Below are 24,064 nucleotides of genomic sequence, written 5' to 3' on the forward strand. Positions count from 1 at the left end.
GTGCTTCTTGGACTTTGCGTTTAACTCAATATGAAAAACATGTTTTAATAAAAAAATCACCCCATTCATTTGTATTGTGTTTACTGATAATTTTGGAGTTATTTGTGCCATATTTAAGAAATCCTTCTTCCTCTTTCCCATGCTTTCTTGTGTTTTTTAATCCAAGTGGATGATAAGGTTTGGGAATCACTATGGTAACAGGACCATGAAGGGTTAGATAAGGGAAGCTGGCTTGCATTCAGGGAAGGGGCAGAGGAGGGAAGCTGCCAGCTGGGCTGCGCTAAGATGACCTGAGCTACAGACCCTGGATGAGCATCCTCTTCTGGATACAGGACCTGCCCGAGGCACAATTTTGAAATAGGCAAATTTTATTTGCTTTGTCTTCTTTCATCATCTATATTAGCTTTTGCATCTTGAGTGAAAAATATAGCTGTTTTCATATTACCCCAAGTTCCCGAGTTTATTTTTTATGTAAGAATGTTCCACTCTTTGAAATCCCAAATGACATGTTTCTTCTCTTTCTCAGACCATGCTTTCATTTCAGTCAATGTAACAATCAGCCAGGTCTTAGGAGTTTAGAAATCTGATTGGATTGAATCATACTAAGTGGTAACAGATCTACCACAGCCTTCAAAGATGAAGTTTTTTTAAAATGCTCCAAGACCTACACAATTCTTTAATTGCTGGAATTGCACGCTTTAATATCACGTCAAATAGAAACATGCAATTTTGTGGAAGTTTTGTTTTTTATGGAGAGAGGAGAATAGGTGTTTCTTAATACTGGCAGACTTTACTCTCAAAGCCAATTCTATTAAGGTATCTTTTCTGCTTCAAATCTAGACTATCAGAAAGAATGAAAATGACAATTATTTACTTATTTATTTATTTTTGCTATAGCTGCAACATTCACAGTAATCCAAGTTCCAATGGCAGTGTGGCAGAGTGGAACCAAAAGAGGCCAAGTTTTGTTGGTGAAGTGTAATTATTTTTTTAAGATCAGAGATTCAGAATTGTAATGTCAGTGTTCAGTTAGGAAGTTCTTATGATAGTGCATGGCACATGTCCTTTCCATCATCTGCATTTTCTGCTTTTTTTTGTCTGGCTCACCTCTACTCACTCTCTAATCCTCATCTTAGTGGTCACTTCTCCCCGGAATGTCCCTGACCCCTTATGATAGCAGTGGTGAAACGCCAAAGGCTGAACTTACAACCAGACTCGCAGGCAACACCTTGCCTTGTGCCACGCTTCAATCATGAAGAGGATATGAGAAAGAGTAAGAGAAAGGAGACACAAAAAATGGCATTTCCATAGCAGAGGCCCCAAGGCCAGTCCATTTGATTCTCTGGATTTCTTTTCTGCACAATGATGGAAGGTAGCCTGGGAAAGCCATTCATCTCAGGCTTCACCTTGGATACCTTTCTACTCACTGAACTAAGAGACTGATTCCATTCTTTAGTGTACCAATTGCCTCATAAATCCAGAAATAGCAGGGACATTCGTTTTTGATAATGTATCCATATATATTAGGTTTATTCTATTGAAAATTTTATTAAAATCCTTCATTTATCTTCCAGATAGTAGATTCTATTAACCAAGTTTCATAAAGAGTTCTGGTTCCCAGAGGTAAGAACTGAGCCTGGCTTTCTGGTTACATGTTTACTGGTAACCCCGTCTTTCCCTACAACACTTAAGCATATTTAAAGACTATACCTTCCCCTGCCTCCAGCCAGGATTGTAAGCTCCTCAAGAGCATGGCTGTGTCTTTTAACATCAAGGCTCCATGTGAGAAGAGTTCCTGCTGTATTATAAGTGCCTAATATGCATTTGTAAGTGAAGAAATCTATTCTGTGGTGTCTGCTTTAATATTAAGAGATGGCTTGGCAGAGATTACAAAGCAGCTTCATTGTCTAAAATGGAACTAGATCCTGTGGGTAGCAGGTCCATTGGTGCCACTCACAGGAGGCCTCAAAGAAACCAAACTGCCCCACAAATCTGCGGGAGTCTTCATTTTCTTCCAGCACAGAGATGTAAAATGGAATATTCTTCTGACGCAGATATTTCATGTATCGCACCATCACTCGTGCCATGTTGCCTGTCCTTCGGTATTTTTCCATGCTGTAGGCCATTCCTACTTCACAAGAAGGGTCCATGGTTACCCATGAGACCGGGACTCCCTCTGGGCCAAGCAAACAGGCTGATGGCAGGTCTTCTATGCAGTGCTTGATGTAATGCAGGCTCCTCTCATTCTTCCCTCGCTTCCAGTTGTCATTTACCAGGCCAGCATAAGACACATCCAGCTGGGCATACTTAAAGTTGGGAGTTTCGCTGTAGAAAACAAAAAGAAAGCCAACAACTTTCATCCCCACTCCTGTAATTTCTAGGTGCCATCCCAATCTAGAAATCCCAGGAACTCTTCTTGTTTAAAGACTCACCATTGCAGTTTTGGATTTTGAACTTTGACAACATTTATTCATCCCAAGGAATGAATTCATCCTCTCTTCATTCCAAAACTGATTTATGTGAATTACAAACATTTACAAGGAATAGCAATTATAAATGATCAGCACATGTTTTTGTACCTTTCAAATTCATCATCTGGGTGGCCTGTCTCAGCCCAGCTTCCAAGCTTGCTTTTATTGGAGGCATTGAGCTTCAGAATATCTTCTGTAACCAAGAGGAGTGCTCTCGAATGCTCTACTTTCACTGACTTTGAAAATGTAGCCGCTCTTATCCCCTCAGCTAAACTTTCTTGAAAACCTGGGAAGAAAGCCAAGAAAGCAATATTGTCAGACATGGAGTTCTCTACTTACACTGCTCCCACCTGATTAATACCTCAGTGCTTAGTAGTTCTCAAACTTGAGTTTACACCACAATCAGATGGAGTCCTTGTCACACCACAGATTGCTCCAACTCTCCCAGTACCCAGAGTTTCTGTGAATTTACATTTCTAATGAGCTCTCAGGTGATGCTAATGCTGTTACTTGAAGACACAATTTGAGAAGCACTGCTGCTTGCCCATTTCTTCAGACTCGTTACCTTGGATTTGGAGTCTCTGTTTCCAGTTTATGATCTCACAATTTTTCAAAACTTCTTCTGATTTTTGAGGTTCTTTGGAGAATATATGATATACATTTGTGTATGAATCCATGTCATCAGTCATCTCCTGTATTGGATGGTGTAAGATCAGGTCATTCCCTTGAACTTTTTCTTCACCTCTCACTGGTTGCAATTATCAGAAAAATGAAAGTTCAAAAGATAATTTTAACAGTGACCCATGATGGCTGCAGCTAGGCACATCAATAATAAAACCTAGGCCTATAAGCTACCACTGACCTCTTACCTGTGTAACTGGAGTTTGTTAAATATTTAACCCTGACAAGTATTGGTTATAAACCTCTTTAGCACATGCAGAACTAAGACAGGATGAAATCAGTCACCCTCCACCAGGCCTTAAGAAGCCTCACCTTTCTCCCTACCCACTCAACTGCACACTTACCTTCTTTTATGTATAGCATCACCAAGCACCCAGCAGAATAAGAAAATGCAACAATTGCTTCTCTCCCTGCTTCTCTTACCACCTGTGCCAAACGGATACTCCTGTTATATATACTGTGCCCCAGGTAACCTACTGTGGGACACGTTCTGGGTTGTACTGAGTTTGTGTTGTTAAGACTTAAGTCCTTAAACTTGGCTCAAAATAAATTTAACTGTGATTTCTCTAGTTTTTAGTGCCTACTGTTTCACCAGACACCTAGAGTCAATAGTGTCCTAGAATCTACAGTGTCCAGGGCTTAAGTAAGATACTTTAGTGAATATAAACATTAATGAGACATTGCCTTTTCCCAAGCCTACAGGATATCAGCCTATTCGAAGAGTGACACTGGCTTTACACCCAGAAGCCCACAAAATAGAATGATGTAACTGAATTTTTGGTAGCTCTCTGGGTAATTTATGTGGTGATAGACTCTTGGGTTTGAAAGAAAGAGACTCGTGATCCCATTCTGGCAAGACAGAAACTTCATTGGAAGATGAGGATCTGTTTATCAGGGGAAATAGAAACAATAAGTGTGAGCGTTTTAGCAGTGAATGTATTAATATTATGTTGGAAATCATATTGCTAAAGAGTTAAAGAGAAAATAGTGTAATTAATTTAAAGAAACCTTCAAGAATTGCAGGGTGCTTTTATAAATGCAAGTTCCTGAATATGGTCAAAACCAAAACATCAGTGAATTTAGAAGAGTAGATGTTTTAAAAGACCTGATTTTAAAAGAATGACCAAAAATAGCCAAGTAAATAGTCAAGGAAATATATAAAAGAATATCAAAGTAAACTAGAAAATAAGAAATGGAACAATTTGTAAAAATGAAAGCTATAAATAATGAAATGGAGAGCAAGACATAGTGCAAAGGATATATAAAGCCAAAAGTTCATTTTTAAATGGCAAAAAGGGAGAGAGAAGAAGAAAGAGAGATAAACTTCTGGTAAGGCATTTATTAAAAGAAATACAAGAGAAAGAGAAAAAAGCAAAAAAAAAAAAAGACTATAATCTATGATAACAGAAACAGAAGAAACAGAGAAAAGAACAAAAGACTTCTAATAGAAGATTACATACTACTCCAAGGCAAGATATTTACTGATAAAAGAAATGGATGTTATCCCTCAAGAATAAACTATCAATATTGACTTTCAAAAAAATAGAAATCCTCAACAAACTAATAGAAAATATCAGAAATGAAATTAAACATCTACCTTTTAAAAAGTAGACAAGAATTATGGCCTCCAGCTCCATCCATGTTGCTACAAAGGACATGATTTTATTATTTTCTATTGCTGTGTAGTATCCCATAAAAATACATGTACCAAGTTTTTTATCCAATCTACCTTTGATGAGCACCTGGGTTGATTCCCTGTCTTTGCTATTGTGAACTGTGCAGCAATGAACATACAAGTGCATGTGTCATGTTGGTAGAATGATTCATTTTCTTTTGGGTATTCACCTAGTAAAGACATTGCTGGGTCAGATGGCAACTCTGTTTTAAGTTCTCTAAGAAATTTCCAGACTACTTTCCACAGTGCAATAATCCTAAGCAAATTATTGCTGTAATAGAAAATCAAATATCACATGCTCTCACTCATAACTGGGAGCTAAGCATTGACCACACATGGGCATAAATGTAGGAACAATAGACAGTGTGGACTACCAGAAGGTGGAGTAAAAGGGGCTGGGTTAGAAAACTACCTATTGGGTACTATGCTCACTACCAGGGTGATGGAATTTGTCCATACTCCAAGAATCAGCATCATGCAATCTTCCCATGTAACAAATCTGCACATGTACCCCCTGTATCTAAAAAGAATGTTGAAATTAAAAAATAAAATGTAGCTAAAATCAGATTATTTTACATTTAAATTCTACATAAGCCAGAAACAAACACATGATTTTAATAGTAGACTTCAGTAACAGATGAAAAGATCCTAATGCCAAATCTGGCAAGGAAATAACAAAAAGAGAGTTATGACCACATTCCCTTATGCATGCAGATACAAAAATTATGAATAAAATATTCAGTAGCATATACAAAAAATGTGAACATGAATGGTTGGTTTTAGAAAGGCCAGAATGGCTTTGATTGGAAGGTCTTTTAGTGTAGTAAGTTAAAGGAGAAAAAAATTACATGAGTGTATAAACTGCCAAATAGAAAAGACAAAAATGAAATAACATAAAATTTACCCTGCATTCTAAATATAAGTTCTATGAAAGTAGGAACAACAGGAAAATGCTCTAAACCTGTAAATACAGAATCAAATGTAATTCCAAATGTAAGCTTTTATAGCTATTTAAAATCAGGGATGAGACAATATAGAAATATTATTATTATTAGTTGGAATTGTTTTCTTAGGTTGCATATTATGCAATAACGCAAGAAACTAAAAACCCATACAAATATTGGCAAAGCAGCAGCAAATTACTTTGTTTGTAGATTACAGTATTACACACTTAGAAAATCCAAGAGACTTCAACAAAAAACAAAACAAATAATCCCCCACACAAACAGAATTTTAAAGAATAGTGGGACATATTTGGAAATCAAGAATACAAATACAAAGCAATAACAAAATAATAATGCTCAGAAATATAACAGGAAAATAATTTAATAATCTTAACAAATAGTATAAAATACCTAAGGGTAAACTTAATGGAAAAATCACTTAGTTTATCACAGGAAAACACTAACATTTTACCAGATGGCATAGAATGCAAACTGAAAAGAGTGAGAAAAAGACCATATTTCTTGATGAAAAAATTTAGTGTCACAAAAATAGTAATCCTTCCAAAATTGTCAAAAAATGCTCCTCCAATACCAATCACAACTGCAATAGTTATTTGGGGTAGTTGGTGGGAAACTGGAAGAATTAGTTTATCTTCTTATAGCTATTAAGTTTACAAGAAATAGGAAAGTAAAAAATGACTGGTGAAGGGTGATTTGCTTTATTGGATATTAAAATTTACCACAAAAACAATGAAATACCATGAAAAAAGACTAGAAAAAATACAGAAACAGATACAAAAATGTATAACTTGTTATATTACAAAATAGACATTTATGTTTCAGTAGGGAATGACTTATTTAAGAAATGGTACTAACATAATTAGCCAGCCATAAGGAAGATTAATATAAAAGAATGTTAATTCATGCTATTCAAAAATATATTCCAAATAGAATGAAGTTTGCAATGTCAAAAGTAAAAATTAACTCATGATAAGACAAAATGAGAAAACAGTTGTATGATCTTGGAGTAGCAAAAATCTTCCTAATTATTAACCAGAAAAACCCAAAACCTCAGAAGTCATAGTGAAAAAGATAATATATTTGATTACATGAAAATAAAAAATTACTTAATGTCAAAATCCCCATCAATAAAATAGAAAATAATTATAAATTGGGCAACAAATTTGTAGCATACACCTTTTTTTAGTATCCTTAGTATCCAAAACACTTACAAAATTTTGAGAATGACACAAAACCCCAGTGTAAAAATGGTCAAAGGATATAAACAGGTCAAAAGTAAACACCAAATGACTGAGAAACGTGAAAATATAATATGTTCAATATCACTAGTCAGGGAAATGCAAATTAAATCTATGAGAAGATGCCATTTTTCACCCACCAGTTTGGGATAAATTAAAAGAGGGATAATATTCAGTGCTGGTGAGAATGTGGGGAAACAATTCTTCCATACATTGCTAATAAATATAAAATTGTGGAATCCAATCCTTTGGGAAGGTAATTTGGCATTGCCTGCTTAGAATAAGATAAACTGTAACTTGGAGATATTCCTTTTGGAAATCAATTGTACTGAGAAAAATTTCCAGGATGTAAAGATATGTATATGAAGATGTTTATTGAAGCTTGTTTGCAGTGGCAAAGAAGTATGAACAGTTTGAACCCAACAGCAGGAGAATGATTGACTAAATAGCATTGCATTGACTCCATGAAATGCCACAGTTATTAAAACGAATACTTTAGTGCTGTATTGATTCACCCAAAGTGATTTCCATATGTTAAAGGCAAATTAAGAGTGATGACAAAAGAGATCATCAGTGAATATCCCTCTTTGCATTTTTTTGTTTTGTTTTTTTAGATGGAGTCTCGCTCCGTCGCTCGAGGCTGGAGTGCAGTGGTGGGATCTCAGCTCACTGCAAGCTCCGCCTCCCAGTTTCACACCATTCTCCGGCCTCAGCCTCCTACGTAGTTGGGACTACAGGCGCCCGCCACCGCGCCTGGCTAATTTTTTTTTTTTTTTGTATTTTTAGTAGAGACGGGGTTTCACTGTGGTCTCGATCTCCTGACCTCTTGATCCGCCCGCCTCGGCCTCCCAAAGTGCTGGGATTCCTTCTGTGTATTAATATGGGCAAGGACACTGATTACACCAAGGGGTAGGAAAGGAGGAGAGGAGGGAAGGGAAGGTAAGAGGTTATTAACTTTTTAAAATCATGTTGGATTTTTTTACTTGTATAATCAACATAGATTATCTTTGTGATTAAAAACCAAGAATGAAAAAATTAATTTTTTTCTAGATAAATTCTCCTACATCCCACCCTGAAAAGCTCTTATTCAAAATCAGATTGACTTTCAATACTGAAAGAAACATGGTATGCTATGGAATCAGACTAGGTGAATGCACTTCCAAGTAAATTGCGGCATATTTCATTCTTTCCTTTTTGTTTTTTTTTTTTTTTGGTCTTATATCTGTGGTGTGGAACTTTTATATTTTCATATTTTTGTTTATTGACTCATTTTATAAAAACTAGCTTTGTGCAAAGCAATGCATATCTGAAGTTATGGCTTGATGCTATAGTTGCATTGCTAAAATACATATAATAACTACAAACTTACTGAAGTAAAAAGAACTATTTGACTTCCTACAGTTATCTAGCATATCACACTTTGAAGAAATTGGACCACTGATTAAATAAACTAAACATTAATCTTTGATCCCAAATTTTCAGGAAGCCAGGAGATTAAAAGAACATCCCTAAGGAAGGTGTTAGGCTCAGCCTGGTTCCCATCCCCTTTACCCCTCTGTTCCTCAAGCTAGGGTCACTTTGTCACTTTCTGCATCCCAATCCTGACCCAGTTTGCAAACTAGTCTTGACCTGGTGTGGCTTATTATTATTTGGGGGCTCAGCGTTTACACCCACATGAAGTTGGGCTGGCAATGACGCTTCAGTTTACTAACCAGATGTTTATGAAACACACAAACACAAAGGTGAAGTATTTAGGAAAAAAATACACCTAGGTTTGTATTACTATTTCAGCTCAATCATTTATTCCTTGTGTGTCCTCAGCCAATAATGGCTAATTATGGTAAACACTATTTACAGTTATGTGCTATGTACTAAGTGTTTAACATACAGTATCTCATTTAAACCTTGTGTAATCCTCTGAAGAAGATCCTCTTATTTTCCCCATTTTAACAGATGATGAAACTCACAGAAGTGCCTATGGTTATATAGCTAGTAAAAGTGGTAGAGTCCACTGAACTTGAATTCAGATTGGGCAATGCTTTAACATCAGGAATCCAGCAGCTACATGACTTAATATTTCTCAATGTCGTTTCCTTATCTCTAAATTGGAGATATTAATGCTCCTGATGATAACATTCACTAACGAGAGAAGTGCTTCCACGTAGTTGACACACAGTAATTATGAGTCCCTTCCCTGGCTCCTAAGAAGTAACTTTTTTTTTGAAAAACAAAACAAAAACAACAGAGTCTTGCTCTGTTGCCCAGGCTTCAGTACAGTGGTGTGATCTTGGCTCACTGCAACCTCGATCTTCTGGGGCTCAAGCTATCCTCCCACCTCAGCCTCCTGAGTAGCTAGGAGAATAAACATGCACCACCATGCCCTGCTAATTTTGTTTATTTTCTGTAGAGATGAGGTCTCACTATGTTGCACAGGCTGGTCTCAAACTCCTGGACTCAAGTGATCCTCCTGCCTTGGCCTCCCCAAATGCTGGGATTACAGGTCGAAGACACAATGCCTGGCCCTGAGAGGTAATTTTACTGGTAGACTTCTGCTTGGTTTTTGCTTCTAAGCCACTGTTCTGATATCTCAGACACCCAACTTTCCCTGTAAATTGGCCTCCTTTCAGCCCCTGCAGGTGATCCCTGCCACCTCAAAGGGCCCTTAATCTGTGAGTGTCAGCCTTGTCCTTTTCCTCCACTTCCTCCTCCACCCCCTTTCCCAGAAAAGTCCTGTGCTTTACATGAAGGGTGGGAACACGTGGCACTCATGAAGGTGCCCAGTACTGAAGGAGTGTTTTTAAACACTCACGTTTCCTTTCACCCTGTGAAAGCAGCCCTGGTGTCTGAACTCATCACTTCCTCAGGCCCTGTGGACCTGCCTGGCTCCACCAGTCCCTGTCTGTGTGCCTACCTGCTTTTGAGGCCGGATAATAACCATCTGATATTCAGGCCAGGAGTCCACCAGCACCTCCATGTTGAAGGGGTTCCCATGATTGATGTGATACACAGAGCCATACACCTGAAGGAGGGATGAAAGAGACTAGGAGAGGTTGAGATCCCCAGAGGTGAGGATCTGGTTGTGAAGAGGAAGAGAAAAATGGAGATTAAGAGAAGGTACTGAGACCAAGTCAGTGATGGTGAGATGAGCAGCATCTCCAGGACCATACTGATGGACGTGAAGTTACCAGCAAGCAGGCAGAACTCACAGGTAGGACTGTCCTTGTGATATGAAAGAGCTACTGTGTACTAGCTGGGCACTTGGCAATGCTCTTAGCATTTATATTGTATAGATTTTTTCAGTGTCCATAGCAACTTTAAGAGGTAGGTGCTAATATTATTCCCATCTCATTGAAGAAAAAACCAAATGTAAAGTCAGAGAAAGGGAAAGAAACATCCACAAAGCCATCTGACTAGAAAATGGCAGCCTTGGAATGCATATCCATTCAGACAGGCTCCAAACCATGTTTGTAGCCACCATGCTCCACCGCCTCTCCAAATGAGTGGCAAAACCTGCAGAGTGGGCCTAGCTGCCTCTTTCCAAAGAGAAGCAGCAGTTCTTGATATGTATCCTGTGCCCCCAATCCCATCCTGTTTCCCAGCTTCAACCCTCTGGAAAAAGTCAGGAAGGACTAGAATCACAAGCCTGCTATTTTCTCATCCTCAACACCCCTACTCCCTTGCCCTGACCTCCCACTGTTCCCTCACCTTCAGGGACTCAGGGATGCTCCTGGCCAAGGATTTGTATAGGGCCAGCAGCTTATGGGAGTTATTCAGTAGGATCATTCTGTGGGATGCTTCAGACCTTGAGACCTTGAAGAAGAAACTCTGAAAGATAAGAAGTGAAGGGAAAATGTTAAGGAAACAAATGAATTTAAAATGCACTTTATACATCTCCATTCAAGTAACACTCATGATGTAGGTACTGTTAGTATCATATTCATTCTGAATACACCAAATCTCAGAGGGACTAAGTAAATTTCTCAAGTTCTTAGAGATAAATGCAGAGTCAGATTTTGAAATCATATATGAATGGCTCCAAAACCCATGCCCTTCCTTCCTTGTGGAAATAATTAAAAGTGAATATTAAGAGTTCTGTGAGCTTCCCAAATGCCTGTAACAGAACACTCCACCACCACCATCATAAGTTTTTTCCTGTATTTTGGTCATTATATGCCTGAAAATTCTCCTTTCATCTGGAATAGAAAATATCAGCCCTCTAAGAACAGGTATGACTAAAAAACTTAGAGCAGGAGTAGGCACAGATTTTCTTTAGTTTCTCAGGGCCAAATATTTCACACCTATGACCATTTTGGAAATTGTCCCAGTTTCATTACAAAAATTAAAAACAGAAAAATTTTAACACATATCTGTAAACTTTTGTTGAAATATCATTCAGAATTCTTAGAAATGTGCCAATAATTTAACAATAACATGGAGAAGGTAATCATCACAACTGATAGGTTCAAAACTTAGGCTGGTTTCAAATTTTAGTTCCATCTCATACTTGTTAAGTTGCTTAACCAGTCAGAACCTCAAAGTGTTTTCTCACAACTTTGGAACTGGAAATTAGAATGTATGTTTTCCAAAGGATTGAGATTACACAATGTAATATATATAAAATGCATAGCATTATGCCTGGAATAAAGTAAGAACAAGTTTTAATATATGTTAGTTTTTTTAATTGACTTCATATTAATCAACATGTCATATAGAGATTTAGCAATTATATTCAACGATGCAAAAATATTTGAAAATGTGAAGAACTTACAACAAACTTAATTAATGTAAGAGAAGGAACCCATGAATCAGATATTTGAAACAGTCATTTGCAAATTAGTTAACACAGATTTTTGAAATTTTTTATCCATGAAGTTAAAATAGATAACAAATATGTGTTAAGTAATAGGCAAGGTGAAACATATTTTATCTTGTCTGGGGTCAAAGTCCTCAAAGTTAAACTCTGTTCTGTAGCTAGATGAAGCAATGTTTAAACAAAGGCATCCTTTTGCAAGATCTCATAATTTCAGAATGTTTGAATACCCAAGGAACTTTTAGTAAATAAAACTGGATCTCTGACATGAGCCTATCCCCTGTCTGACTCTGCTGTTCTTGTAGCTGTCAAAAAAAAAAAAAATGGTCTTTTTCTTCCCCCCATCTCCAAGTGCTTTCTTTGCTCTATTTCTCACTTGATTTAACTAAAATTGCCCATACCCATGTGTTTCACTATTGTCTTCTCCTTTGAGCTTTTGGTCAATATTTTAAAAGTTTTAATTCAAGATCCACCATGCTATATCACTCCCCGCAAAAAAACTTGTGTTCCATTCACCCCGGGAATTATTATATCCTGGGCTGATATATGAGAGCAATCCCCACACCTATCAGCTGCCAATCATTGTCCAAAATACCCCTCCTATCCATTCCCTACTCCATCCCCTTGCAATGACCTTAGTTGAGGGCCTCCTTCTCCTCATACTTAATATTGCCCTTGTGACCCTATCCTGGCCTCAGCTTCTAACATCTACCCAAATAAAAGTGTTCTCTACCTGTATTCCTACCATCAACATTTCTTTTCTAACTCAGGAAGCTGCTAAAAGCCTGGGGAGACCCCTCCCCACCTTCTTTAAAAAATTGTTGTAAAGTACACATAACACAAAACTAACCGTTTAACCATTTTTAAGCATACAATGCAGTGGTATTATATACATTCATGGTGCTTATCCATTTCCAGAAACTTTTTGTCATCCTAAATGGCAACTATACCCATGAAATCACAATTACTCAACTTTTTGTCATCCTAAATGGCAACTATACCCATGAAATCACAATTACTCATTCCCTCTCTCCCTAGCCCCTGGCTAGGGGGATATATATATGTATATATATATATATATATATATATATATATATATATATATATATACACATATATATATAAAATAACTTTTATTTTACTTTATTTCTCTAGGAATTTGCCTATTCTAGGTACTTCATATACCATGGAATCCTATGATATTGGTCCATTTGGGTCTGGCTTATTTCACTTAGCATAATGTTTTCAAGGTTCACCTCTGTTGTATTATGTATCAGAATTTTGTTCCTTAACTAAAATAATTTTTCATAATATATGGAAAATAAGTTTAATGTCCACTAAAGAGAAATTATAAATTTGTGAATGACAGTCTGTAAATACAAATAGCACACAGTCAGTGGTCACTGTGAAGACTACAGAAAAGCAATTATAATGAATAATGGGTAAAAAAATCAAAATATATAACTTTTACATATGTACCCAAATTATGTTTGCATGTGGACAAGGACTTGAAGGGAATAAATAAACATGAAAATTGTTTTTGGGTGGTGAAAGTATGTGTGATTTATTTCTTATTTAAGAAGTTTAGTTTGTACCATTGAGATGTTTTTATTTGTATGCAGGATTGAAAAAACATGGAAGGCAATGGAACCATAGTTAAATATGAGAATTAAGAAAACAGAATAAACGCTATATATATTTTTTTTCCCCACAGTCCCATCAGCTATCAAGTTTCTTTTTTTGTAGGGAGAAGGAAAAAGCTCCCCATGTCCCACAATTCCGTACATGCCTCATCCTGTCACCCACAGCAGTCAACAAAGAGTGCAAGGCAGATTAATCCAAAAAGAATAGCAGTTGACATCCCATAGTGCCAAAACTGTTTTTAGTCAAAGAGACTTTACCGAGAGCCCTCACTTATAAATGTACTTGGCATTGTTGTTTAAATGCGTTGGTATTGTTGTTCATTTGGAATGTTCCACTCTAAGTTATCTTTAGTAACATTTTGCCATTTCTGTAAGACTTAGTATACAGTCCTAATGTATAAGCCAGAAGGAACTCAGTTTTCCAGAAATTAAGGATCCCATTTGTATCTAAAATATTGGCTTTATTCTTAGGTTCTCTTGATGAACTTAGCCAGTGATTTTTTTCCTACCTAGGTGCACAAAAAAAAAAAAAAAAAAAAAAAGAAACAAAGGGGTAGAACACAAAAATCCCCGTGAATTTTCAAAAGCCAAATTCTATAACTCCTGCAACATTACTGCTTACTACCAGTTCCTTTCTGACCCAGTGAGATGTAAGAGGCCTCTAACTGGATCCAGGCCAGTTAATTCCAAGATCAAATCTGTTCCTAGACCCAGTCTGTTTCCTGTTGTGACTCCAAACCCAGTTTGGATCAGAAATTTGCTCCAAGCAACTCAGAGAGCTTGAAACACCAATGTGTGAAGCTCCAAAATGTGAGAGGGAGCTTACCTATTATCCTCAGCCACTCTGAGAGATCAATGGACACAACTGGATCCTGCAGGTACCTTCCGTGTTCACTTCATGCTCCTGGGGATACTAGAAGCTCCACTTCAGATCCTTCTTGTGATACCATCTGATAAAAGAAAAACTTCAGCTGAATTAAACTTAAAGGAGTTTCATTAAGCAACAAACAACTCGTGATTCCAGCAGCCTTCAGAATCACAGCAGATTCACCGAGGCTCCGGGGGTGCCTCGTGGTCAAAACGAATTTATAGACAAAAAAAGGTAAAGTGATGTACAGGAACCAGAAATCAGGTACAGAAACAATGAGATTGGTTACAATTGGGCACTTGCCTTATTTGAACACAGTTTGAACATTCAGCAGTCTATGAGTGGTTGAAGTATGGCTGCTGGGATTGGCCAACACTCACGTATTGTTACAGGAGCAAACTACTAAATTAGGTTTTCAATTTTGTCTGATGATTAAGCTAGGTTACAGTTCACTCACAAGGACTGAAATGAAGAAGTACAGAGTCCTTCTCAGGCTGTAATTAGTTTGTTTCAACACTTTGTAGCAAAATTTATTGAAAGGATTGTCTATACATGCTATCTCCAGTCCCCCTCCTAACCTCATCTAATTGGGTTTTTGCCACTACCATTCTACTGAAACACTTTTTAAAACCATCAGGGATCTCTGTTATTAAATCCAGTGGTCAATTATTGCTTCTCATCTTAATAGATCATCCTTTAATAGACTTTCTTCACTTGGTTTCCAAGACAACACACTCTCTTTGTTTTTCTTTAACTTTACTGATTACTTTTTCTCAGTCTCCTCTGTGGACCCTTCTTTTCTCCCCAGTTTCTTAATTTTGGATCACTTCAGAGTTCCTGGTGATCCCATCTGGTCCCATGGCTTTAAAATCAATCTACCTGCCAATGACTAATACATTTAAATTATTACTCAAACTTTTTCCAAACTCAAGGCATATGTATCTAATGGCCTGTTTGACATCTCTTGGATTCCATCCAATAGCCATCTCAAACTCATTATGTCTCAGATGAATCTTCTTATCCACCCTCTCCACCCAGCTTCCTTCACCTGTAGTCTTTCTCAACTTAGTTGATGGCAACTCCATTTTTTTACCTTTTCAAAGAAAAATTCTTGGAGTTATTCTTAAGTATCTTTTCCCCTCCCACTTTACATCCAATCCATTATGACATCCTGCTAATTCTGGCTGGGAGAAAATTCTTCATGCCCTCTCACATTTCTGTATGTCTGATGAGCAGAGACATTGACAGCCTTTTCTCCTGACTATCTTTTCAAGGATGTTTCTAAAGAGGACAGCTTGGAAGCTAGAGATATTGCTTTCTTCTGAAGCAGAGGGCAAGTCTGCTTACTGATCAGTATAAGAAAGATAATGTCCCCCTCTGGAGCAAAGTTCAGACAGGTTTGCTTGCAGTTCATTATAAAACATCCAGGTGACCTAAATTCAGGGTTCCTTGGCTGCAACCCACATCTGTTGCACTTGCAACATTAATCTGCCTTTCTGTATTTCCTCTGTAGGACTTGTGGTGCAAGGATGACTGACACAAACACAAAAACCATTCTCCCTGTTGAATGAGTCATGAAACTCTGTCTTTGACCCAGGAAGCTTGTGTTATCTGTCAGCATTCATGAAACTTTGCCCCAAGTAGGGTAAACTTTTATATGCTTCACAGTTCTTAGCAGTGTTTTCTGGATGGAGAATGCCTTTAGTCTTCCATCAATAACAAATGAGGATGCTCCTTTTAAAACAAAAGCCAGATTTTTTCATGTCTTTGTGCAACTCCTGCAGCAACTCCCAATCTCATTTAGAGAAAGAGATACAAATTGCTTATAACAGTTCTCTAAATCAGACTCCAGTCACCTCCCTGACATCTGTCCAGTCAGGTCCTAGACCTCACTCTCTTTGGCCTCTCTGCTTCAGACACTTGGCTGTTCTTTTTCTTCTGCCTGCATTCTGTTTTCTCATTAGACCTATAAAAACTCTATTAACTTCTTTAAGTCTTCACCTAAAAGCCACCTGCTCAATATGGCCTCCTTTGGCCATCCTATTAAAAATTACAACTCCTCCCCTAGTCTCCCTGCAATGCTTCTGTGCCTCATTGTCATTCTCTGACTCTATTTGTCTTTTTGACAGGGTCTCACTCTTTCACCTAGGTTGGAGTGCAGTGGCTGAATCAAGACTCACTGCAGCCTTGATCATTCAGGCTCAAGCAATCCTCCAATCTCAGTCTCCTGAGTAGCTGAGACTATAAGCATGAATCACTGTGCTTGGCTAATTGTTTAATTTTTATTTTATAGAGATGGGGGGGGTCTTTGTTTCCCAGGCTTATCTCAAACTCCTGGTGACAACTTTATAAACTTCTGTGCCAAACTCTCATACCTCAAAATATCTAACAGAGACAAATATAAAACCCAGACAAAAATGTATGCTGACAATTATGATGACATTTCTAGTTTTGTTTTACAAAATTTTAATGCTAGCTTGCTAAAGATTTACTTAAGTAACATGAACATGAAAAATACTTTGGACTTATTTACTTAATCTATGAGCACTCTTTTATTTATAAGCCAATTGGGTAGTCACAACATTTAACGTAATATATATGCCTACACATTAACACATCTAGACCTACATACACCCAAAGATCCAATAGCTTTTACCTTGGAACTCTAGCTATTGAAATAGAAACTCACCAGTCTGCAAACATGTTCACATGGCTGAACTTTGTTAGCCTTGATAGGTAATCCAGTGAAGGCTGTGAACCAAAATTTTCAGTAAAACAGTTTCCATGGCAGTTTAATTTTTAAAGTCCAAACTTCTCCAGACTCCAAAGAACACTGGGGTCAAACAGCACCGCAGGAGAATATCACATACTAACTTGGCTCAACAGCAGCAAAAAGCCTGGATACATGGAACTCCAACCCACTTTCCCATTCAAGGGCAAATACCAGATTCCAAACTATGCTGGGATCAAACAGTGTCACAAAATAGTGTCAGTTTATTAAATTCTAATTTCTGATGACCATATCAGACACTTGCAAACAGTCACTAAAACAATCCAACTGTTGCAGCATCAAACAAGCCCCAAAAGTCTACAAACTGAAAGAGTTGGGGTGATACCTCTCTCCATTGGTTAGGCTCAATCAACCTGCAAATCAAAATTCCTTCAGAATTTCTCAAATGGAGAGGAGCTGATCCCACTATCTGGTACCCACAACAGACACACACTTGCCTGGACACACACACAATGACAAAGAAGCTCCCAAGAATGTCCATACTGATATAGTCAGGGTATTTCCCTCTCTTCATCAGTTGGGCTTATTCAACCAGCAAGTGGAAATTCCTTTAAAAATTTCCCAAACTGAGAGGAGCAGATCTTTCTGTCTGGGCCCACAAAGGACAGTCACCTATCTGGATGCTGATATCAAATTCCAAGGGCAGTTCTTCCAAGGCAATCAGGAACATGGTTGGGGCCAGCTGTGGTGGTCCCAGAGAGAGTGTACTTATCTCCAACCAAAATGGGTAAGCAGCTTCTTAGTAGTTCTGTGAGACTCCCGGCCCATGGCAGCTGAGCCAAAGTGTTCCTGGTCGGGGAACAAAAAGCTGTTGCTGAAACACCAGGGGTGTGGTCTAGGTCCTGCAGCTCACCACACAGAAAGCCAATCAATATAACCAATTGCCAAGGAAGAGGCTGAGTTGGATGCTGTAGCAGAAAAGATGCAAGCTCGGTCTCAAATCCATCTTGCTGATCAACTAAAATTATGAGTTTTCATAGCACTGAAGAAATGTAACAATGTGTAGAAAAACAGGAACTCAGGAGACCTAAGGAAGCAATCATAACTTATGAGGGGTCTGGTGTCCTATTGTCTGGATGGGATCATCTGGTGAGTTTCAATTCTTTGATACTTTTTGAGGGACCTAGGGTTCCTTTATTAAGGATGAAATTCATATAAAACAAACAAAAGTTTCAAGCATTAAGATCAGAAGGGTCAATTTCTACATCTATACAAAAAAAAGTCTGTATGGGACTACAGGAGAGGTTTCAGTTCCACTGCCAGTGCTAGGTCCAGTTGGCCTCAAGTCTGCCTACAATTCTGGCAAACTGACTCAGGACCTTGGCCAGGAGAATAGCTTCCTCTCCTATCTCTGGGCTCCTCACCCATCTGTAGGGCTGCTGAGCTTGCCAGTTTCTTATAACACTTCAATTCCAGAGCAGACTCCTTTGCATCAGCCTTTCAGACCATTTTTATTGCATCTATTCGAGTCTTCCATCTTTTCTTCTTTATTAGTTTTGCTATTGGTCTATCAATTTTGTTGATCTTTTCAAAAAACCAGCTCCTGGATTCATTGATTTTTTTTGAAGGAGAACTACAAACCACTGCTCAATGAAATAAAAGAGGACACAAACTAATGGAAGAACATTCCATGCTCATGGATAGAAAGAATCAATATTGTGAAAATGTCCATGTTGCTCAAGATAATTTATAGATTCAATGCCATCCCTATAAATCTATCAATGACTTTATTCACAGAATTGGAAAAAAACTACTTTAAAGTTCATATGCAATCAAAAAAGAACCACATTGCCAAGACAACCCTAAGCAAAAAGAACAAAGCTGGAGGCATCACACTACCTGACTTCAAACTATACTACAAGGCTACAGTTACCAACACAGCATGGCACCAAAACAGAGATATAGACCAATGGAACAGAACAGAGCCCTCAGAAATAACACCACATATCTACAACCATCTGATCTTTGATAAACATGACAAAAACAATCAATGGGGAAAGGATTCCCTATTTAATAAATGGTGCTGGGAAAACTGGCTAGCCATATGGAGAAAGCTGAAACTGGATCCCTTCCTTACACCTTATACAAAAATTAATTCAAGATGGATCAAATACTAAAATGTTGGACCTAAAACCATAAAAACCATAGAAGAAAACCTAGGCAATAACATTCAGGACATCGGCATGTTCAAGGACTTCATGACTAAAACACCAAAAGCAATGGCAACAAAAGCCAAAATTGACAAATGGGATCTTATTAAATTAAAGAGCTTGTGTACAGCAAAAGAAACTACCATCAGAGTGAACAGGCAACATACAGAATGGGAGAAAATTTTTGCAATCTACCCATCTGACAAAGGGCTAATATCCAGAATCTACAAAGAACTCAGACAAATTTATAAGAAAAAAATCAAACAACCCCATCAAAAAGTGGGCAAAGGATATGAACAGACACTTCTCAAAAGAAGACATTTATGCAGCCAACAGACACGTGAAAAAATGCTCATCATCACTGGTCATCAGAGAAATGCAAATCAAAACCACAATGAGATACCATCTCACACCAGTTAGAATGGCGATCATTAAAAAGTCAGGAAACAACAGGTGCTGGACAGGATGTGGAGAAAAAGGAATGCTTTTACACTGTTGGTGGGAGTGTAAACTAGTTTAACCATTGTGGAAGACAGTGTGGCAATGCTTCAAGGATCTAGAACTAGAAATACCATTTGACTCAGCAATCCCATTAGTGGGTATATACCCAAAGGATTATAAATCATGCTACTGTAAAGACACATGCACACATATGTTTATTGAGGCACTATTCACAATAGCAAATACTTGGAATCAACCCAAATGTCCATGGACTGGATTAAGAAAATGTGGCACATATACACCATGGAATGCTATGCAGCCATTAAAAAGGATGAGTTCATGTCCTTTATAGAGACATTGATGAAGCTGGAAACCATCATTCTGAACAAACTATCACAAGGACAGAAAAGCAAACACTGCATGTTCTCATTCATAGGTGGGAATTGAACAATGAGAACACTTGGGCACAGGGCAGGGAACATCACACACTGGGGACCGTCATGGGGTGGAGGGAGGGTGGAGGGATGGCATTAAGAGAAATAACTATTGTAAATGATGAGTTAATGGGTTCAGCACACCAACATGGCACATGTATACATATGTAACAAACCTGCATGTTGTGCACATGTACCCTAGAACTTAAAGTATAATAATAATAAAAAAATCAGCATTCTAAAAACAGTTTTGACTGGAAAGCTTAGAACAGGAGTTGGCACAGATTTTCTTTAGTTTCTTAGGGCCAAATATTTCAGACCTATAGCCATTTTGGAACTTGTCCCACTTTCATTACAAAAATTTTTTAAAAAATGAATAATTTTGACAGATATCTGTAAACTTCCATTGAAATAACATTCAGAATTCTTAGAAATGTGCCAATTATTAAGAATAACTTGGAGAAGGTTATCATCACAACTGATAGTTTCAAAGCTTAGGCTGGTTCCAAATTTCAGTTCTGTCTCCTACTTCTTTGTTAAGTTGTTTAATCAATCAGAACCTCAAAGTGTTTTCTGACCACTTTGGAACTGGAAATTAGAATGCATGTTTTCCAGAGGAATGAGATTACACAATGTAATACATATAAAATTCATACCTGGCATGAAGTAAGAACAATATTTAACATATGTTAGCTTTTTTAATTGACTTCATAATAATCATATCATATATAGATTTAACAATTAAATCCAATGATGTAAAAATAATTAAAAATGTGAAGAACTTACAACAAGCTTAGTTAATGTAAGTGAAGTAACCCATGGATCAGATATTTGAAACAATCATTAGCAAATTAGTAAATACAGATGTTTGAAATTTTTTATCTTTGAAGGTTAGTTAACTAATATGTCTTAAGTAATAGGCAGGGTGAAACATTTTGTCTTGTCTGAGGTCAAAGGCCTCAAAGTTAAACTACGTTCTGTAGCTACGTGAAGCAATGTTTAAACAAAGGCATCTTTTTGCAAGAGCTCAGAATTTCAGAATGTTGAATACTCACGGAACTTTTAGTAAATAGAACTGGATCTCTGACATGAGCCTATCCCCTGTTTGACTCTGCTGTTTTGTAGTTGTAAAACAATCAAACAAACAAACAAAACAACTGGTCTTTTTTTTTCCCACCTCCAACAGAGCTTTCTTTGCTCTGTTTCTCACCTGATTTAAATAAAATTACCCATACACTTGTGTTTTACTATTATCTTCTCCTTTAAAGTTTTGGTCAAGATTTTGGAAGTTTTAATTCAAGATCTACTATGCTGTATCACTCCCCACGAAAAAAAAAACGTGTTCTATCTGCCCTGAGAATATTGTAGCCTTGGCTGATACATGAGAACAACCCCCACGCTACTCAGCTACCACATCTTTGTCCAAAATACCTCTCCCATCTATTCCCTACTCCATCCCCTTGCAATGACCTTAGTTCAGGGCCTCCTCTTCCTCATACTTAATATTGCTCTTATGACCCCATCCTGGCCTCAGCTTCTAACATCTACCCAAATAAAAGTGTTCTCTACCCATATTCTTACCATCAACATTTCTTTTCAATTAGGAAGCTGCTAAAATCCTGGGTAGACCCCTCCCCATACTCTTTAAGAAATTGTTGGCTGGGCACGGTGGCTCATGCCTGTAATCCCAGCACTTTGAGAGGCCGAGGTGGGCGGATCATGAGGTCAGGAGATGGAGACTATTGGCTAACATGGTGAAACCCCGTCTCTACTAAAAATACAAAAAAATAGCCAGGTGAGGTAGCGGGCGCCTGCAGTCCCAACTACTTGGGAGGCTGAGGCAGGAGAATGGCGTGAACCCAGGAGACGGAGCTTGCAGTGAGCCGAGATCGCGCCACTGCACTCCAGCCTGGAAGACAGAGAAAGACTCTGTCTCAAAAAAAAAAAAAAAAGAAAAGAAAAGAAAAGAAAAGAAAAAAAAGAAATTGTTGTAAAATACACATAACACAAAACTGTTTAACCATACAATTCACATTCACAATGTACATTCACAATACTCTACAAGCATCACCACTATTCATTTCTAGAATGTTTTTGCCATCTCAAACAGAAACTGTACCCATTAAAACACAATTACTCTTTCCCTGTCTCTAGCCACTGGTAACATTTATTTTACTTTATGACTCTAGGAATTTGCCTATTCTAGGTACTTCATATAAATGGAATCCTATGATATAGGATTCCAGACTTTTGGGTCTAGGTTATTTCATGTAATGTTTTCAAGGTTCACATATGTTGTATTACGTGTCAGAATTTCATTCCTTAACTGGAATAATTTTGCATTATATATGAAACATAAGTTTAAAGTACACTGAGGAGAAATAATATTGTAGCCTTGGCTGATACATGAGAACGTGTATAATATTTACATAAATATGAGTTGCACACAGACAATAGTCACTGTGAAGACTATCGAAAAGCAATTATAATGAATGGTGGGTAAAAAAACCCAAAATATATATGTGTATATATCTTCCCAAAATATGTATGCACATGGACAAGGACTTGAAAGGAATAAATAAACATGAAAATTGTTTTGGGTGGTGAAAGAATGTGTGATTTATTTCTTATTTCAAAATTTTCTGTAGTACCATTCACATGTTTTTTATTTTTATGCAAGATTGAAAAAAAAATGGAAGGCACTGGAACCATAGTTAAAAATGAGAATTATGAAAACAGAATAAATGCTATTTTTCTTTATTTTTTTTCCCCAGCAGTCCCACCAGCTATCAAGTTTCCCCTTTTACAAGGGGGAGGAAAAACCTCCCCATGTCCCATGATTGTTTACATGCCTAATTCTGTCACCAACAGCCATCAACAAAGAGTGCAAGGCAGATTATTCTAAAGAGAATAACAGTTGACATCCCACACTGCCAAACTCGTTGTTAGGCAAAAGGGACTTTACTGAGGGCCCTCATTTTTAAATGTACTTCAATGCATTTTTGTTCATTTGAAATGTTCCACTCTAAGTTATCTTTAGTAAGATTTTGCCATTTCTGTAAGACTTCACCGCCTCACAGGCCTAATGTATAAACCAGAAGGAGCTCAGTTTTCCAGAAATTCAGGATTCCATATTTACCTAAAATACTGGCTTTACTCTCAGGTTCTCCTAGCCAGTGATTTTTCCTACCCAGGTGAACAGGAAAAATGAAACAAAGGGGTACACCAAAATCCCTGTGAATTTTCAAAAGCGAAATTTTATAAATTCTGCAACATTACTGCTTATTACCAGTTATTTTCTGACCCAGTCAGCTGTTAGAGGCCTCTAAGTGGATCGAAGCCAGCTAGTTCTTAGATGAAATTCATTCCTAGACCCACTCCATTTTCTTTCGCAACTCCAAACCCAGTTTGGATCACAAATTTGCTCAAGGAAATTCAGAGAGCTCAAAACACAAATGTGTGAAGATGCAAAATGCAAGAGGGAGCTTACCTATGATCCTCAGTCACTCTGAGAGATCAATGGACACGAGTGGATCCTGCAGGTACCATCCTTGTTCACTTAGTGCTCCTGGGGATACTAGAAGCTCCACTTCAGATCCTGCTTCTGACATAGTCTGATAAAAAAACTTCAGCTGAATTAAATTTAAAGGAGTATAATTGAGCAATGAAGAATTCTGGAATCCAGCAGCCTTCAGGATAACGGCAGATTCACAGAAGCTCCAGGGGTGCCTGGTGGTCAAAACAAATTTGTAGGCAAAAAAAGTAAAGTGATGTAAAGGAACCGAAAGTGAAGTACAGAAACTGAGATTGGTTACAACTGGGTGTTTGCCTTGTATGAACACAGTTTGAACATTCAGCAGTCTATGAGTGGTTGAAGTATGGCTGCTGGGATATAGT

General features: G+C 37.7%; 1 protein-coding gene across 5 annotated transcripts; it reads right to left on the reverse strand.

Moving 5' to 3' along the window:
* Window positions 1-882: 882 nt before the first annotated feature.
* GLYATL1 (glycine-N-acyltransferase like 1) lies at window positions 883-23,676 on the reverse strand. Of its 5 annotated transcripts, XM_054440976.2 has the most exons (8): window positions 17,755-17,909; window positions 17,041-17,102; window positions 14,310-14,433; window positions 10,736-10,855; window positions 9,942-10,049; window positions 3,037-3,163; window positions 2,580-2,757; window positions 883-2,325 (listed from the first exon to the last, which is right to left on the reverse strand). In XM_054440976.2, the coding sequence occupies exons 4-8, from the start codon at window positions 10,811-10,813 to the stop codon at window positions 1,908-1,910; spliced, it is 909 nt and encodes a 302-aa protein (XP_054296951.2). In that variant the 5' UTR covers window positions 10,814-10,855; window positions 14,310-14,433; window positions 17,041-17,102; window positions 17,755-17,909; the 3' UTR covers window positions 883-1,907. The 5 variants fall into 5 exon arrangements, with proteins under 5 accessions (XP_054296951.2, XP_063526961.1, XP_054296950.2 ...); XM_063670891.1 differs by lacking the exons at window positions 17,041-17,102; window positions 17,755-17,909 and adding an exon at window positions 23,658-23,676; XM_054440975.2 differs by lacking the exon at window positions 17,041-17,102 and having other exon boundaries at window positions 17,755-17,918.
* Window positions 23,677-24,064: the final 388 nt, after the last annotated feature.

This window comes from Pongo pygmaeus, chromosome 9 (assembly GCF_028885625.2).
Source record: "Pongo pygmaeus isolate AG05252 chromosome 9, NHGRI_mPonPyg2-v2.0_pri, whole genome shotgun sequence".
Classification (NCBI taxonomy): Eukaryota; Metazoa; Chordata; class Mammalia; order Primates; family Hominidae; genus Pongo; species Pongo pygmaeus.